Raw genomic sequence first — 18,276 nt, 5'->3', positions numbered from 1 at the left:
GGTCGAGCTAATGAGGCACGGGGAAGTCCTGTAAGAGAAAGTCTAGTGTGAAGTTACTAACGTGCCTTATCTTCCTTTCAGAAATGCTCCCACTGCCAGGAAGCTGGCGCTACTCTGGGCTGCTACAACAAAGGCTGCTCCTTCCGATACCATTACCCGTGTGCCATTGACGCAGGTGAGCTGGGACCATGATCATAATCTCCCCTTCTGTATATTGCTATTGTCTCCCTTATTTCTCTTTTATTTGTAAGTTCTTACTACAATGGCAGCAATTAAAATACCCATTTTGTTCATCTAATTCATGTATGAACTACCTACTTAGGAGTAGATACAATTCAGTAGTTCTTGTATGTTTGTGGAGTCTAGCGGCCATTACTCCAGTATATTGAACATTTAGGCTTTCATCAGTTGTAAAACATTAACACCTTCCTTCTTACTGCGGCTGGCAGTTAGAGATTCACTTTGTTTCAGTAGGTGTGCCTCGTTCAGATAGTTCATATAAATGGAGTCGTGTGCTATTACTTAACATTTTGTGGCTGGGGTTTTCAGTTACAGTGTTTCTAAGGGTCATCCATGTAGCAGCGTATGTAACTTAGTACTTCGTTCATTTCCCCCCGCCAAACTATCTGCTGTACAGGACGTGCCAATCAGATCCACCTTTCATCAGTTGATAGCTGTGGGGTTTGTTTCACTTCTGTGAGTCATGTCACCATAGAACAGTTACATACAATAATTCCATGTTTAACCTTTAGTGGAATAGCCATACGGTTTTCCAAAATACACACACATTTTACATTCCCACCAACAATGTGTTAGGATTCCAGTTTCTCAATATTCTTAGCAAACATAATTACACTGTAGACATCCCAGGGAGCTGGGGTGCTATATTGATATAGTTGGACTTTGTGCTTCTCTAATGATGTTGAACATCTTTCTATGTCCATATTGGCCATTTGTGCAGCTTCTAGGGAGAAGTGTCTATTTCAGTTCTCTGCCCGTTGTTAAATTGTTGTTTTACTTCTTTTGTCCCCCTGACCAGATAGATCCATGGATCACAAACACTTTTGGAAGTGTCTCTTCTCTTCTCTTCTCTTCTCTTCTCTTCTCTTCTCTTCTCTTCCCTTCCCCCTTCTCCCTTCTCCCTTCTCCCTTCTCCCTTCTCCCTTCTCCCTTCTCCCTTCTCCCTTCTCCCTTCTCCCTTTTCCCTTTTCCCTTTTCCCTTTTTTCTCCTCCTCCTCCTCTTCCTCCTCCTCCTCCTCCTCCTCCTCCTCTTCTTCCTCTCTCTGTCTCTGTCTCTGTCTGTCTGTCTGTCTGTCTCTCTCTCTCTCTCTCTCTCTCTCTCTCTCTCTCTCTCTCTCTCTCTCTCTCTCTCAGTGGCTACCAACTTATATAGTCAAGGATGATCCTGAACTCTTGATCCTCCTGTACTTCCCTAGTACTGAGATTACAGGTGTACACCACCATGCCTAATTTACATAATAATGACAGATAGGCTACTTGACATTGTTCACGCTAGACAAGTACTCTGTCAGTTGAGCTCTGTCCCCAGTAAAAGTTTGCTTTTGATGAAATCTTACTTTTTTCTTTTGGTATTATCTCAAGTAATAATCACCTAGTCCAACGTGGGGGGTTGATGTCTTTTTTTTCTAAGAGTTTTATAGTTTTAGGCCTTTTATTTTAGTCTTTGACCATTTTGTGGAGTAGCAGTTCAGAGCTGTTCTTTTGTGAGCAGCTGTGCAGTTGTCTTAACTCTACTTACAGAATAATCTTCCATCACTCAAGGATGTGATTCTGGCACTTTGTTGAAAATCAGCTGACCACTGTGCATGGGGCTTTCTGGCCCCATCCAATATTCTACTATCACGATTACTATAGCTTGGCAGTAGGGTTTGAAATTGGGAACTATAGTATGTGCAAGGTCCTGGGTTCAGTCTCCAAGTACCCCCCGAACCCCCAACTCCCAACCCCCTAACCCTCATCCCAAATAGGAACAAGAGAGTTGGAAAGATTGTACCTTCCCCCCAAGATTGTTCTGACTATACTGGATCCATCCCTCTTTGTTCCCTATGAAATTCAAAGTCAGTGTACCCATTTCTACAAAAAGAAGACTTAGAATTTTGAGAGGGATTTCACTAATTCTGTAGATGAATTGGAACACACTGAAATATTGTAGGAAAGTGGGTGGAACTGGAAACTATATTGAACAAAGTAACCCAGAGTTAAACAAATACGACACATTTTCTCGCATGTAGATCTTAAATTCTAATATAGTGTGTGTGTGTATGTCTGTGTGTGTGTGTGTGTATATGTATGTCTGTGTGTATGTCTGTGTGTGTGTCTCTGTGTGTGTATGTGTATGTCTGTGTATGTGTATGTCTCTGTGTGTGTATGTCTCTGTGTGTGTCTGTGTTTGTGTATGTCTGTGTGTATGTGTATGTCTGTGTGAGTGTCTCTGTGTGTATGTGTATGTCTGTGTGTGTATGTGTATGTCTCTGTGTGTGTGTGTCCATGTGTATGTCTGTATGTGTATGTGTATGTCTGTGTGTGTGTGTATGTATGTCTGTGTGTGTGTCTCTGTGTGTGTGTGTATGTGTATGTCTCTGTGTGTGTATGTCTGTGTGTAAGTGTATGTCTATGTGAGTGTCTGTGTGTGTGTGTATGTGTATGTCTGTGTATGTGTATGTCTGTGTGTGTGTCTGTGTGTGTGTGTGTATGTGTATGTCTGTGTGTGTATGTGTATGTCTGTCTGTGTGTGTGTGTGTGTGTGTGTGTCTGTCTGTCTGTCTGCATGAGGGCATGGATATAAGTCACACAATTGAAAAGTGGTTTAGCAGGGAGGGAAAGGATTAGAGAGTGCATGTGACATGAAAGTGGAGCACCTCTGGTTATTGATGGGACAAGACAGATGGGCCAGAGACGGGAGAATCAGCAGAAAATACATGGAATGATATAACTGAACCTGTTTGTTTAGGGGAAGTTTCAGTGCATGTGGCGTACAAGGGGCAAGCTGCCCTGCTCTGGCACATTCTACCCCATGCCCTCGAGATGCTCTCACTGAACTTAGAGCTCACCATTTTGTTTTGAGTTGGGCTCCTGCTAGCAACCCCCCTGGCCCTCTGGTCACTGTTTCCCTCCAGCAATGGGTGTGCATGCTCTTCGTCCTGGTTGGTTTTCTCTGTTGCTGTAATAAACCCTGACCAAAAACAACCTAGGGGAGGAAAGGTTTTGTTTCATTTTATAAGTTTCAGATCATGGGCAGGAACTGAAGCACAGACCACAGAGGAATGCTGCTTACTGGTTTGCTGTTACAGCTTGCTCAGCTTCCTTTTTTTTTTTTTTCCCTTTGTGCCCCCCCCCTTTCCTTTTTAACCTATTTTTATTTTATACATAAGAGCGTTTAGCCTATCTGTATGTCTGTATACCGTTTGTCCTTAGAGTTCAGAGGTAGATATTGGATCCCCTGGAACTGGAATTGCAGATGGTTGTAAGCCACCGTGTGATATGGGTGCTGGGAATCACAACCAGTGGTCTTAAACACTGAGCCATCTCTACATTTTTTTATTTTTTGAGATATATGCTCATGTAATCCAGCCTTGCCTCAAATCCACTATTATGAAGGATAAGCTTGAGTTGATTCTTCCCTTCATGCACCTCCCTACTTGGCCTCATTCTCCCTGCTGACAAATTTTCGTGCTATCTAAAGTGTTCACCCTAGCTTGAGCTTGGGCAGTTAAATCTTCTTGAGTGAAGCAGTTGCTTTTCCTCATGTTGCTTATAGTTACATGAGAACATCTGTTTTCCTTCATTTGGAGCTTCTCTTAAATGGGGATTCCCAAGTGTTAAGTTTAGAGGGGGATAGTTTTGAATAGGATCTTATACAATAAATGACTATCCCAGTCAGTGGCTGGGTACGCCGTGCTCTCCCATATAGACACTGTGTTCAGAAACAGAAGCTTGCATTCCTAGATAGGTAACCACTTTGACTCCAGTCAAACTCCATTTGTACCCTCAAGAATCAGCAGTGTTAACAGCCAAGTTCACAATAGCAAGGCCCTTGTGATTCTGTTCTTGGCTCCCAGTCTACAGTTTCTTAGGTGCAAAGCACATTGCTCACTAGAACATTTTCACAGTAGTGGAGATGCTGTCCACTCTCCTAGTCCAGGGTGGTAGCTGCAACCATGTGTGACTGTTGAGTACTTGAAATATGGATAGTGGGAGTATGCATATGTGTGTGTTTTCAAGACAGGATTCTCTGTGTAGCCCTGGCTGTCCTGAAACTTGCTCTGTAGGCCAAACTGCCTTGAACTCGGGAATCCTCCTGCCTTTGCCTCCTGAGTTCTGGGATTAAAAGTGTATACCAAAACTACCTGTTGGAAATTTTAAATTTAAAGTCAAATAGCTGTGTATGACTCATGCCAGATAAGACTCAGAGCTACCCTAATAAAACTCAGGCAGTATAGTTGGATTCTTACGAAGGGCAGTGGGAACATCTTCTGATGGAAACTTGCCAGACCACCTCTTCAAAAGCAAGACCTCCTCCATTGAGGGGTAAGTCAAAATGATGCCTGTTACTTTCTGTTCCAACCTGTCCTGTGCCAACACTTAGCAAAGTCACTTTTGCCTTCAAGCTCAGAGGGCAAGGAGAGTAGTAACACTCTCTCCCACGGTGTATGGAGGTGGGATTTGCTCCTGGAGGCTGTTTTGTTGACTGGACCACTTTGTGAGTCTCTTCTAGCTCAGGGGGTGATCTGACAGATCGATGCTTTGGCCCTGCCTTACGGGGATTCTGACTAGGCTGTGTGGACTGCAAGATTATTCCAGGACCGTAGAAAAAGTAAACCAGGTGGTTGTCACTGGCTAACATGTGGGGACCGGGCATCTGCCAGAGTCCTCAGATGGGATTTCACTGGAATTCTTTGTACTCTCTGTTCTTACCTCAGCACCAGGGAGGTTGATGCCATAGAGAATCTCCCCTGTAGCGTCTAGCTTCTGAGCTTTCTGCCTATGTCCTGACTTCTGCTAAAAATGAAATTATAGTACCTGGTGATTCGCAGATTTGTATGAGAACAGAAAAGAGGAATTGTCTATTATTGTGCTCAAAGGGCAGAGGTGTGCACATTCTGTAAGACTTCTTTAGGAGATTTCATCTCCAGAAGTAATACATACTTAACGTTGTTTTATTTGTGACCTTTTTCTTTTGACTCAGAAAAAGCATCTTCTAACTTTAGGAAACATTTTATTAACGGACACTCACAACTGGTCACACTGTTCTGTCACTGAGGACAAATGAAATACCTGTGTCTTTCTAATGGTCTTTTGCAACTGACTCAGTCTCTATCACTAGTGGTTTTGTAACCCTTGTGCCATTATGGTGGTCAAGCTTCACAAGTGCCATGGTTGAACTGGGCCTAGAAACTGGCGGCACAGCACTGCTGGAGCTCAGGTGAAGAGAGTGCTTTCCTGAACTCCAGGTGTCTGTCTCCTACTGTTGATAAACTCACTTGCAGGTTGGAGTAGCAGGGGTCTTGATCATACTGTGTGCTGGTAGGTTTTAAATGAACACATTTCATTTACTGCTGTGCCAGTTTCATGCTGGAGGAGAGGGGCCTTGACGTAGTGACAACTGGCAGGTCTTTGGGCCTTGATTTAAGAAAGCTGATAGCCTACTCTGTAGGTACCCTGTAGATAAGGTGACCTGAGACTCCAGAGGCAGGTAATACTAGTGAGCCAAGTCCTACTACTGCCTTACTGATTTGTGTAGGACCCTGGGGGTCTGAGAAGTTACATCTATGTGTTCCTCGGCTTCTTATGTACTCTTACACTTAAAATATGTGACTTTATAGGCTGCTAATCTGGATTTCATTTTAAACGGTTAAATAGCAAACTTAATAAGGTAAGTGCCGTGGCTTCCTCTTGCTGTAGTGTCTGAGAGCTCTCTGAGGATGTGTGATCCGTATTTATTAACATTCTGCCACCGTGTCCTGCATCGGTGACCTGGCTGTCGGCCTGTCAGAGTTGTGATGCACAGAGTGAGCTCATTCATTAGATTTATCTGCCCTGCCCCACACACTGCCGCCTTTGTACAATAAAGCTGGACTCCTTGGCGGCACACATATTCCTGCTGCCATCAGGAATGCTGTCACCGTTTTAAAAGTTGGAATATATCATTTTTTTCCTCCAGGGATTAAAATCACCCCCACGGGACTTTATTTTCCCTCTGATGTGTTCAGTGTGGACTGTGTGATTATGACAGAAGTGTTTTCTATTGTGTCTCTGGAGGCTGTGGGATGCAGGTGACAGCAGGGATTCCTGGCCGGTCACCTTTCTAACTTGAATACTGAACTCTCTCAACAGAGGGAAAAAAGGGTCACCGTATCAACAGTGGGAAAAAAGGGGCACCGTATTTCAAGTGGTTTTAAAGAGGCTCTGCATTGATCCTGTACAGTTAGCAAAATACTATGTTGAAAATTAACTTTGATTGTTAAATATTGTCATTTTAGATGTACAGAGAAAAAAATTTTAAGATTTATTTAAGTATGTGAGTGCACTGTAGCTGTCTTCAGACATACCAGAAGAGGACATCAGATCTCGTTACAGATGATTGTGTGCTGGGGATTGAACTCAGGTCCTCTGGAAGAGCAGCCAGTGCTCTTAACGTGAACCATCTCTAGCCCAAGAAAAAAATTTTAATGGAAACCACCTATTTTCTTCAAGAGAGCCAGCCATTGATAGCCATTTTTGTAGAATTCCTTTAAGGCTTTTCTTTTAACGAATATAAAACATTTGAATGAAATTTAAAGTTTACTTACACGTTTGTGTGTCCTGGTTGTTGGGGGTGATTTTTGTATCACAATACCATGGTTATTTACCCATAGCATCAGCCACTTTAAGATACTAGGGTTTGTTGTGTTTTGTGACTGATGCTATCTATGTTAATATACCGTGGATTATTTTGAATGTCACTAATGTTTTCCTATTAGGAACTACAGTGTGGTCTAAGAAGCAAAGACTAAGAGGAAAACAGTTGTGTGTCTAAGACGCAGATCCAAATGATGTTAAACGTTCAATGATTTGAACTCCAGGCACAGGGCTGGAGAGATGGCAGAAGGTTGGAGAGAGAACTCAGTAGTTAAGAGGTCCTGAGTTCAAATTCCTGCAACCACAGGTGGCTCACAACCATCTCTAATGAGATCTAATGCCCTCTTCTGGTGTGTCTGAGGACAGCTACAGTGCACTTATATATAATGAATTATAATGAATAAATAAATCTTTAAAAAAAAGCAAGAAATCAATCAATCAATCAATCCAGGCAGAGCCAAAGCTTCTGGAAGTCCTGTATCTTGAGGGGAGGCTAGGGTTTCCAGCCACCATGTGAGCACTCCATGGCAATTCCCTGGATAATTACTAAACAACGAAGTTAGGGGGAAATAAATATGTCCAGTGGCATCTGGCTTTTCCACAAGTACAGTGTTATATATAAATAAAGAGTGTTGCATATATACATTTGGGATTAGGAAGGAAATACATCAGTATTGAGGCCCCTTACATTCATGTGTATCTGTTCAGCCAGTATAGCCATACTAAGTTAAGCATAGATTCTAATGTGACTTTCTTGTTTTGTAGATTGTTTGCTGCATGAGGAGAATTTCTCGGTGAGGTGCCCCAAGCACAAGGTGAGTCACAGACTCCTGAATCTATCTCAGTGGGGCTGACTATGTAGCTGGGAAACAGGGGTAAGACCCAGGCATTGGAAGACTTCACCTGTGCCTGTCCCAACATGTACTTGTAGCTGTAGCTCTCTCCTGGCCTAGGAAGGAGAGTGTCACTGAACAGAACGACTCCCTGGGGAATGGGCCCAATAGCCTTCATGGTAGGTTGGGAAGAGGTACATTTTTTTTTGAGGGGAATGTCTGTTTTTTTAGGAGAAATTAAAATATCAGACCCAATGAAATTGTTACTGCTTTCTACTTCAGTTTAGTAGCACTCCATCCAGTTTGTGGATCTGGTTAATGAGCTGGTGCAAGGCCTGGTCTAGAAACATTTCTCATACGAGTAAGTAGGGCTGACTCCAGAGCCTGGGAGAAGCCCTCATCTTCTCTTAAGTAGCAGAACCAGCCCAGCAGTGTATAGGTGATGACTGCTGCCGGCCCATTTCCCAGTGTCTTGATGCTCCCTTCCTTTAGGAAAGGTGAAGAAATGGGACTAGTAACCCATTTCTGAGGTAGAACAGAAAGCTTGCGATGGGATGAAAGAGAAGGGCAAAGATGGAGCCCTCTGCTGCCCCTGTTTCCTGTACTTGGACCTGTGTAGCTGAGGTCACACTGACACCTAGTGGCCATTGACCACTCAGTCCCCAGATAGGGCCATAAAATATATTAAAGGAATCTTTAGAGGACTGTCCTTAGAATGTTTCTGAGTGCTTATGCTTGCTTTTAAGAATAATTCTCAGAGATGGGTCTCAGGATCAAACTGTACTTTTACTTTTATTTTTACTTATAATCGACATTTTACCTCAGAAAGTCCAGTCTGGGTGCCTCCTGTTTGTCATTCAGTACTGACTCTGCTTTTTATCTCCTTTTCCATGTGCCATTCCTGTCCTTACGTCTACCCTTCCTGGTTCCCACACACTGTATTTCCTCTTCTGTCCCTTTTGTCTTGTCTCTTGGCTTTGGCCGGCATCAGCCTCCCCTTCCATGCCCTCTTCCCCCCTTGCAGAACAAGACCGCAAAAGGCAGCCTCAGCACAGAGCAGTCGGAGCGGGGGTGAGGGGGGAAGTGTGCACGTGGGAATGGACAGCAAGCACAGGTGAGTTGGGGCTGCTGAGCTCCCACCACCTCCTCACCCAGCTCCGTGTGTGGCTGGCCTCTTAATGGCTCCAGGCTGCACCACCAGCATTTAGTCGTGTGGATTAATAAAGCAAGAACACAACAGCTACTTATTTGTTAACTTGGCTTCCTGAGTGTCTGCAGGAAGGTGGTAGAGACCTCAGAACTATCCACTGCCAATTGGAGTCAGGACAACCTTTCCAAAGTTAGCCCATTAGTGAAGAGCTGACAAATGAACCTGTGAGTGACACTCCTAAAGGCAGAGCTTTGACGACAACCCTGTGGGAGCTGGCATCTGACTCCTGCCTTAGAGGAGTCTAACTAGTGGACACTTACAGAACAAAGCAAAGCAAACCCCTAAATTTTGATAGTGCTTTTATACTATTTTTTTAAGATTTATTTATTTGTTTGTTTGTTTATTATAAGTACACTGTAGCTGTCTTCAGACACACCAGAAGAGGGCATCAGATCTCATTACAGATGGCTGTGAGCCACCATGTGGTTGCTGGGATTTGAACTCAGGACCTCTGGAAGAGCAGTCAGTGCTCTTAACCACTGAGCCATCTCTCTAGCCCTATACTATATTTTCTTTTCTTTTCTATTCTTTTCTATTCTTTTCTTTTCTTTTTTTTTTTTTCTTTTTTTCTTTTTTTTTTCGGAGCTGGGGACCGAACCCAGGGCCTTTGCGTTTGCTAGGCAAGCGCTCTACCACTGAGCCAAATCCCCAACCCCTATATTTTCTTTTGAAAAGAAAAAACAAACAGAATATTTTCCAAGTTTTCTTATTTGTAATCCTACCCCAATACTGTGAAGAATTCCATTTTGTAAAAAGCACAAAGAGAAGGAAAATGCAGATCTATCAGACTTCATCATCCACTTTAATTATATTCTTAACGGTGTCAAGGAATTAAACTGATTGTGGTGAGTGTGGTCATACAGCCATGAGAATGCAGTTTAGAGGATATGGGCCCTAGAAGCTTGCTCCAACCTCTCTGCAGGCTATGCCACCAAGGGATGAGAACATGTAGGCTAGGAGAGCGGAACTTACATGGCAGAAGGCCTTTGGTGCCCCAGTGGGCAGAGATACCAGCTATCTGTTGTGAAGTATTCTCTGAGGGATAATTCTCTAAATGGAGTCCTCTGTTCCCACAGCCACAACAGGCCTATTCTCTGCTGGGTAGGTTGTTTTCCCTGGTTAGACCAAAAACTAAGAGTTTTTGTCATTTTTCTGGACAAATCATTGTAAATTTGAAGAATTGTTGAGTTCATCTCAGAGTATTTGGTTTTCTCTCCTCCATGACAATGTTTGTTTAATCGGTGGTTCATTCACTGAGTTCAGAGGGGGCTGCTTGCTCCTACTGTGCCGTAGGCCTGAGTCAGATATGGGCTCCCCAGGCTCTGCATTGGCGATGCTGGGTGCTTCCCGTTAGTCCTCTTCTTTGCCTGCCTCTTCCAGGGAGCAGATTGGCAATGCCTAGACTAGAACCAAGTGAAAGGTGCATGAAAACCATTTACATGTTCTTGGGTCACAAGAAGACTGATGGACTTAACAAAAAGGCATTGTCAGCTCTGAATTTTAGAAGTTGCTGCTCTGTACAAGCTGTACACTTGTCCTTCTGGTATAAGTGCTATGCCCCTCAGGACAAAGTGATGATCATACATGCGTACATATGCACGCATGTGTGCATACATGCATGCACACATAACACATACATCATACTGCAAACACACATGAACACATATATACACACATGCATACACATACCTACATGTATTCTCACGTGTGTGTGTTTTGAAGAACCGTTTACATTGGATTGGCCTTTAGTGGAACTCATGGACTGGGATGCCACTTAGGTAGACCCTGCAGTGTCTATGTCAGTGTCTCTCTACATTGGCCCAATGATTAGAGCCAAACTCTAAGTAGGCCGTGAGATATATTCTTGAAGTAAGTGTCTTTGAAGGCTTGGTCTAGGTGGAATACAAGTTCATTTGGAACTTGGTTTTCGTCTTGAATTCTAGCCTGAGTTTTAGAAATATGGACCTTGGTAACCCATCTGTTAGGGACCTTGGTCATCATTCCTCCTCGTTCTTGGGCTCTTCCAGCTCTATTTCTGGACCTTGGACAGAATAGTGAGTTTTACTTCTGTCCTTCTTGGGCTGGTATCTGGTCATGATAGGCCTGACCCTCATGTGGGGTGGGCCTCAAGTTTGTTGGGGTTGTAGCAGGACAGAGCCTGTGTCCAGTCTTAATATCTGGAATATTCTTTTTATGTACTATTCCCACAATGTAATTTTTTCCCTCAATTTGTCTGTTCAGCTGTTAAATTGAGGTAAGTCAATATCCTTCCAATGCCAAACATTTGCTGAAACCTCATGGTCAAGGACAGAACCATACCACTGTCCTCAGGGAACACTTATCCTCAGGATGGAGAGCCACCAAGTAATGGGAACCTATACAAGGCAAGGAAGGGACAGTGAGTGTGCATATGTGTCCTGATCTGGTACCCCACTTTCTCACACAGAATGGTGAGGAAGGGGCTTTGGAACCGAGATTAAAGCCACTTAGTATCGCTATGCTTCTGTTTCTTATGTAAAGAAAGAAAAGTGATGAACTCAGGATTTGATAAGGCCTCAGCAAATACTAAGGCTTCCTCCACTGTGTGCTTTCTAGCTGTGTGTTTCTTAGAGCTCTTCTATCTAGCAGAGCACGCCCAGAGCTGGAGGATAGAAGATACTCTCTAGCATGTGGGGTTATGTACTTGTCCCTGCCAGGCTAAGACCACCTCCACCCATTTCTGGGGATGAGAAGCATCATGGTAGGTCAGTGGTGTTAAGATTGTTATTCTCTGGCTACATCACGGGTGTAGACAGGGACCATGGCTTCCCTACTAGCTCCTAAGATGCAGTAGACAGGGAACAGAAACCATTGTTTGAAGTGATGCTCTGTCCTGGGTGCTAGGAGTAGTACCTACCCACATGCCCTACACAGAACAGCCATGTAAAGGGACGACATCCTCCCTTTTCCTTCTCAACAGCATGTAGCCCATCCACAGATGAGTGAGTGTCATCCCCAACTCTGGGTTTATCCAGGGAAGTGCTTCTGGGGTTACATCTCCAAAAGGGGCGGGGACCCTTATATCCTAAGTTGATATGTAGTCAGAATTAAATCTCCTTCAACTCTTCCCTCTTTAGGTAGGGATCACATGTGAGCTTCAGAGAGGGAGTGTGCCTCTGAATCCTGGCACAGTTGAGCTGAGTGATGCCTGTTGCTGTCGAGTGAGTCAGGTTGAGAATTTGAATAAAAGGATACAAAGGAGACCCTCTCAGGTTCAGGCCATAGGGTATGTTGGGAAAGTCCAGAGAGAAACCCAGTGCTCTACCTGCCGAGCGTCAAGAAGCTCGTTGATTTGTAGTTGTGAAGATAGAACTCAAGTCGTAGGCAAGAGCTCTTTCTACTGAGCTACCCTCTAGACAAACCGTCTTTAGTGATGACCATCCAAGTGCTGTGATTACAGACAGTAGCCTCATGCCCAGTGAGATTTAAAGAACCTCTTCAGGTTGGAGTGACCTAGAACTCACTTGACATAAGCCTGTGGGCTAGCTCCCTCCTCTGAGCCCCGTGTCATGCAATGAAGCACAGTATCTGGAATCTAGTTAGCAAAGGATTGAGTCCCTGCAAACCCTAATCATACATCAAACTAGCCACATGCTTTGGGCTGCAAGTGTCACCTCTCTGAAGAACGTGAGCTTCTTCATCTTGAAGATGGATTTCCAGGTACCTTTGTACCATCATAAGACACCTACATTTCCAGAGCTGGAGCCTGGGTGGTAGTATATACACTGCCTCTGCAGAAGCTCTTCCTCCTTACTGATGTTTGCTGTAAAGCACTTAGCAAAGGCAGATGTATATGTGTGCTTCTGAATGGCACATTCTCCATTCCTGGACACGTACCAGCCTTCTCAGCTATTGCTAAGTTCTATTGATAAGTTCTATGGAAGCAGTTATTATACAGAGGGCCTATGTTTTCCTGAAGTTTGTTGGTGGTGATAGCAGGAGAGGCTTGAACAAGAGACAAAAAGAAATACCAAGAGAGACAGATGCAGAAAGCAAGGATGAGGGTGACTTGCCATCAACAGCGACTTTTGGTGTAATTTTTCTGGACTAATTCTTTGGAAACTAATGTGTCTCCCTGAGCCCTTCCCACATAAGGCAAACCATGAGGCACTCCTCAGTCTCCTGAACGAACAGTCTATTTGCCCTACGTGGGTCATAAGAACAACTTCTTGCAACCAGAAATGGATGAGAGAAGTCGCTGGGCCTCTTGAGTACCTCAGGTTCCTGAAGAACTGGTAGGATTAAAACTTCCAGCTCTATGCAAGCTCCAGAAAAATGGCCTAGGGCCTGTCCCACCTCCCCATCAGAGGCTCTGAGAAATCTTATTTGCATAAAGAACAGAGTCAACTGGAGACAGATGAGAATAGTTGTGAGATGATCCTTCCATAATTTGGGTGGGTGCTCTAGGTCTCAGTAACAACAGAATACTCTTAGCCACTTTCATGAGGACTGAGACTGGCCACAGGTTGCTGAGCCAACCACAGACCCCCTCAGTGCTTACTAAGCTGGCAAGATTCATACATGAACTCTGAAACAGGGCCCAGCCATGGAGGTCAAGGAATACTCCTGTCTTGGCCCTTCCATGTAAGGCCTAGTCTCTTGCATCACTCCCGCCTTAACCGATGTTTGGTTCAAAGCCACATGATAGTGGAGGCGTTGAGCTTGAATGTGTTCAGAATCAGCAGCCATCTCCAGAAAGGTCTGAGTGTAAGATCCCTGTTGAAAGCCATATTCTCTCATTGCTGCAACAGCTGTGCCGAGACAACATGGAACTTCACAGCACCCAGTGCCTCCTGTTTGTTTTCCAGGTGAGACTGTGGAGATGAGAAGGTGGTGGACACACTTGTTGGAATGGAATCCTCCTGCTGTGCAACCACACCCCACTCTGCCCTGCCCTGCACCCCGCTGCGCCTGCCCATGCCAGCACTTCCCTCCTATGTTCTCACATCTCACTCAAACTGGTGACACCACAGGAAAAGAAAGACACAAGATGTTGGAATGGCTGTTTCCATGGACACAATCTCCATAGTGACAATGTGGGGAGGGGGGAGGGGTGGGCTGATGGGGAAACGGGGAGTTAAAAGGGAGGGATAAAAAATATATATATATAAATCTATTTTTAGTCTGGAAAGACTTTGTTTAAATGAAAGGTGCGCTATCCCTTTTGATTCTATTTTAAAATTATCTAGTTAACTCAAAATTTGTTCCAATGACAATGAAATTTAAATGTGAAATTGAACTGAACAAACTCATCTCATAAAGGATGGGGTGTGGCTTTGATCCTTAGCTTGTCTCACAACAATTCAGTGAACACTAGGCCCAGGACTGAAAGAGCAGACAGACAAATGACAACCACCCTTCCCTTGGTCAGAATCTGTCTCACCGGGAAAGTTTGGGGGAGGGGGCAGAATGGGGATGGTCATTTTCAAAAGTGCGGGGAATGATGTTTAAACACAAGAATAAATGTTTTCCTTTCCAGAAACACTATTTATTTTTATTTTTTTTTTTTATTTTTTGTGGGGGTGGGGAGTGGGGTGGAAGTGGTGAAATTGGCAGTTGCCCCTACGTCATGGCTGTCTCCTGGAGCACTGTGGCCCCACCCAGTAGGTAGAGAAGCTCCATAGCAACAGCTGTACCGCGGAGTGTTTGTCTCTGGCACCCTTTCCCTGGCACATTCCACATAGCTGGGACCCTTGGGAGCCCACAGGACCCATGGAAACCATGAAGGCCCAGGCCTCTGCTGCTGAAACAAGCAGGGTCTGGGAGAGAACTGTGGTGTGGGCCATGTGGGTGGACTAAGCTGACCGGAGCCAGCCACTTTAACACTTCTTTATTGCTTTCATTTTCAGAGTGGAAAGGGGCTTGTCAGACACATGGCCCATGCTACAGGATTCTTTATGTTGTATTGTTTTAATTTGTAAATGTATAATTTTTAAATATATGAGTTTTAAAAAAAGAAAAAAAGTACAAAAAAACCTTGTTAAGGCCTTAAGAAGGGATATGTGCATCTTTCGGGGTCACTCTGCCGTGGGGATAAAATAGCTGTTTTACAAACAGTTTTATTTAAAAAAACAAAAATCAAAAAAAATTCAAAAGAAAAACATAATAAACTTCATTTTAACCTTGTGTCCTTTTTCATTTACTCTAAGAGAATGTGTCTCTTCCTTCTCCAGGATGGGCCTCCCATGGGGTCTTTGGCTTTTATTCCCCAGAGGCGTCACCATCAGTCCAGATCCCTTAGTTCCCTTTCCTCTGGAAGGCTGGGTGGGTGGTCCTTGCCAGCAGAACCTGGATCCAAACACCAGGGTCTTTGCCTCCTGGGGTTGTTCTGACTTTCTGAAGTTGACATATTCTCAATCAGCATTAATTTTAAGGAATGTTAAAGTATAATGCAGTATCAATGAATTTTTTTTTTAAAGAAAATAAATATTGGAAATAGTGTTTTGAGTTGGAAGTAAGCTAAATGAGTTCTAGTGTGCTCATCAGTTTGGGGCTACAGAAATGGCAGGTTAATTTTGCTTTAATGGGTGTTTCAAGCAGTGTGGTCCATTTCTCATTACACCCATGTGGATGGTGGAATGAGCGTTGAATGGTGTGTGGGACTATGCTCAGGTCAGGCAACTGGACAAGGCCTCAATAGAAATGGTTTTTGAGCTGGTTTGCATCTCTTGTTGATAACCTGGATTAACACGGTTAAAATGAAATTGATAGACTTTAGTATCAAGGTCTAAGCCATAAAACTTGAAAAATGGGTTATCTATTTTGTTTCCTGAGGGCCGTTGTCCGTCACTTTCCCTTTTGTTCCCTTTTCCGTTTGCTGGTGGCACCTGAGCACTTCATTGGTGAGATTTAGCAATGACTGAGGTGCAGCCCTGTTCAGTTCCTCTTGATGGCAGTTTCCCGACTCACAAGTCACAAGTGCTATGGCTGACTCCTGCAGTTTGTAATAGGTTTTGTGAAAGCAGTTTTGGGTTCACTGTAGCTTTCCACAGAAGATAAGCTCGTACAGATCTGCATCCTTCACACACAGGCAACCCATCCCACTGTAGTTGCTCCCCTGGAGTAGCACATTTCTTGTGAGTGATAAACCTACATGATACCTCATAATCGCCTGCCATGTCTGCATTTGATATCAGGGTTTGCTCCTTGTGCTGTACACTTGCTGGGTTTAGACAAACTTATGACAACTGTGGCCCCCATTAATTACAGAACAGTTTGCTGCCCTCAAACAGCTGTGCCAGTTGCTCCTGCCGCCTTTTCCAAAACCTGACAGCCACTGTGTTTTTATCATCTTCATAGTTGTGCCTAGTCATACAGTATACAGCTGCTTGGTGATGCACATTTATGGTTCCTTCATGTGTTCATGGCTACACAGCTCATTTCTTTGCTGCTGCCAAAAAATACTTCATTGTCTAGATATGCCCAGTTTTTCCTACTTCCTGTTCACCAAAGAACATCTTGATTGCTTCCAGTTCAGGCAATTGTGAGTAGAGCTGCCATAAATATGTGCAGGTTTCTGTGTAAACACAAGTCTTCAGATCAGTATGTCATGTGGTAAAGATACGCTTTGTAAGCAACTGCTAAGCTGCCTTTCAAAATGGATGGAGACACACACACACACACACACACACACACGTATTATGATCCATGAATGAGAGTTCCTGTTAACATCCTCACCAGCATCTGGAGATATTCTTTATGTTGACCTTGCTGATAGGTATGTATATAGTAGGTTATTTTTAATACTCTTTAAAAATGTTAATTATGTACTTTTATTTTATATATATATATACATATATATATATATATATATATATATATATATATATATATATATGAATGACTGTTCTACTTGTTTGCCTAGTACCTGTAGAAGGTCCTCTGGGACTGAATTTACAGAACAGTTGTGAGCTGGTATGTGGGTGTTGGATATTGAACCTGAGTTCTCTCGAAAGTCATCCAGCACGCTTAGCCATTGAACCATTTCTCCAGCCCCTCTTTTAAATGCATGTTAAAATTTTAGAGTTATTTCCTTTTAGAAGTATGAATATTTTCTTCATGTTATGCAACTAAGATCCAGAATTCTTTCATCTGGCAGAATAGAAACTACCCATTAAACAACTGTGGGCTTAGGTTTGCTCTGCGGCTTCCACTGCCTGTGATCTCTCACTCCCCCCAGTGATGGTGGTTGGGTCTGCAGTTCAAAAGGCTGCCCGTTTCTTTTTATTTATTTTTTTCAAATTAGATGTATTTCTTTATTTACATTTCAAATGTTACTCCCTTATCAGGTTTCCTGTACATAAACCCCCTCCCCCTCCCTCATACGGATATTCGGCCCCCATCCACCCCCCCTTAACCCTTCCCCCCACACACACACACATTCCCCTGCACTGTGGGGGTCCAACCTTGGCAGGACCAAGGGCTTCCCCTTCCACTGGTGCCCCAACAAGGCTATTCTCTGCAGTTGGAGCCCTGGGTCAGTCCATGTATAGTCTTTCGGTAGTGGTTTAGTCCCTGGAAGCTCTGGTGAGTTGGCATTGTTGTTCTTATGATGTTGCAAGCCGCTTCTCTAATTCCCCCAAAAGGGGGTCCTATTCTCAATTCAGTGGTTTGCTGCTAGCATTCACCTCGGTATTTGACATGCTCTGGTTTGTGTCTCTCAGGAGAATTCTATATCCAGTCCCTTTCCACATGCATTTTTTAGCTTCATCAATCTTATCTAGTTTTGGTGGCTGTATATCTATGGGCCACATGTGAAGCAGGCCCTGAATGGCTGTTCCTTCATTCTCTGCAATAAACTTTGCCTCCATATCCCCCTCCTATGGATATTTTGTTTCCCCTTTTAAGAAGGAGTGGGAGCATCTGCATTTTGGTCATCCTTCTTGAGCTTCCTGTAGTCTGTGGATTGCATCTTGGGTAATTCGAGCTTTTTGGTTAATATCCACTTATCAATGAGTGCATACCAAGTGTGTTTTTCTGTGATTAGGTTACCTCACTCAGGATGATATTTTCTTGTTTATTCCATTTGCCTATGAATTTCATGAAGTCATTGTTTTTGATAGCTGAGTAGTACTCCATTATGTAGATGTACCACATATTTTTTTAATCCATTCCTCTGTTGAAGGGCATCTGGGTTCTTTCCAGCTTCTGGCTATTATAAATAAGGCTGCTATAAGCATAGTGGAGCATGTGTCTTTGTTGTATATTGGAACATATTTTGGGTATATGCCCAGGAGAGGTATAGCTGGGTCCTCAGGTAGTGGAATGTCCAATTTTCTGAGGAACCCTCCAGACTGATTTCCAGAGTGGTTGTACCATTTTGCAGTCCCACCAACA

The 18,276-nt window shown here is 43.7% G+C and overlaps 1 protein-coding gene across 6 annotated transcripts in view; it reads left to right on the top strand.

The window, feature by feature from the left end:
* Tcf20 (transcription factor 20) overlaps positions 1–15,066 on the top strand; it is a gene marked incomplete at its 5' end in the record, with an annotated part of 150,508 nt that extends 135,442 nt beyond the window's left edge. For 4 of the 6 annotated variants that reach the window (NM_001439829.1, NM_001439828.1, NM_001439827.1 and 1 more), the window contains 4 exon segments: positions 82–175; positions 7,624–7,673; positions 8,683–8,805; positions 13,749–15,066. In NM_001439829.1, coding sequence (NP_001426758.1) covers positions 82–175; positions 7,624–7,673; positions 8,683–8,766 — 228 coding nt within the window. In that variant the 3' untranslated portion in view covers positions 8,767–8,805; positions 13,749–15,066. 6 annotated transcript variants of the gene reach the window in all.
* Between the last annotated feature and the right edge of the window lie 3,210 nt (positions 15,067–18,276).

This window comes from Rattus norvegicus, chromosome 7, assembly GCF_021556685.1.
Source record: "Rattus norvegicus strain SHRSP/BbbUtx chromosome 7, alternate assembly SHRSP_T2T, whole genome shotgun sequence".
In the NCBI taxonomy this organism is placed as follows: Eukaryota; Metazoa; Chordata; class Mammalia; order Rodentia; family Muridae; genus Rattus; species Rattus norvegicus.
This window is presented reverse-complemented; position numbering and strand designations above follow the sequence as displayed.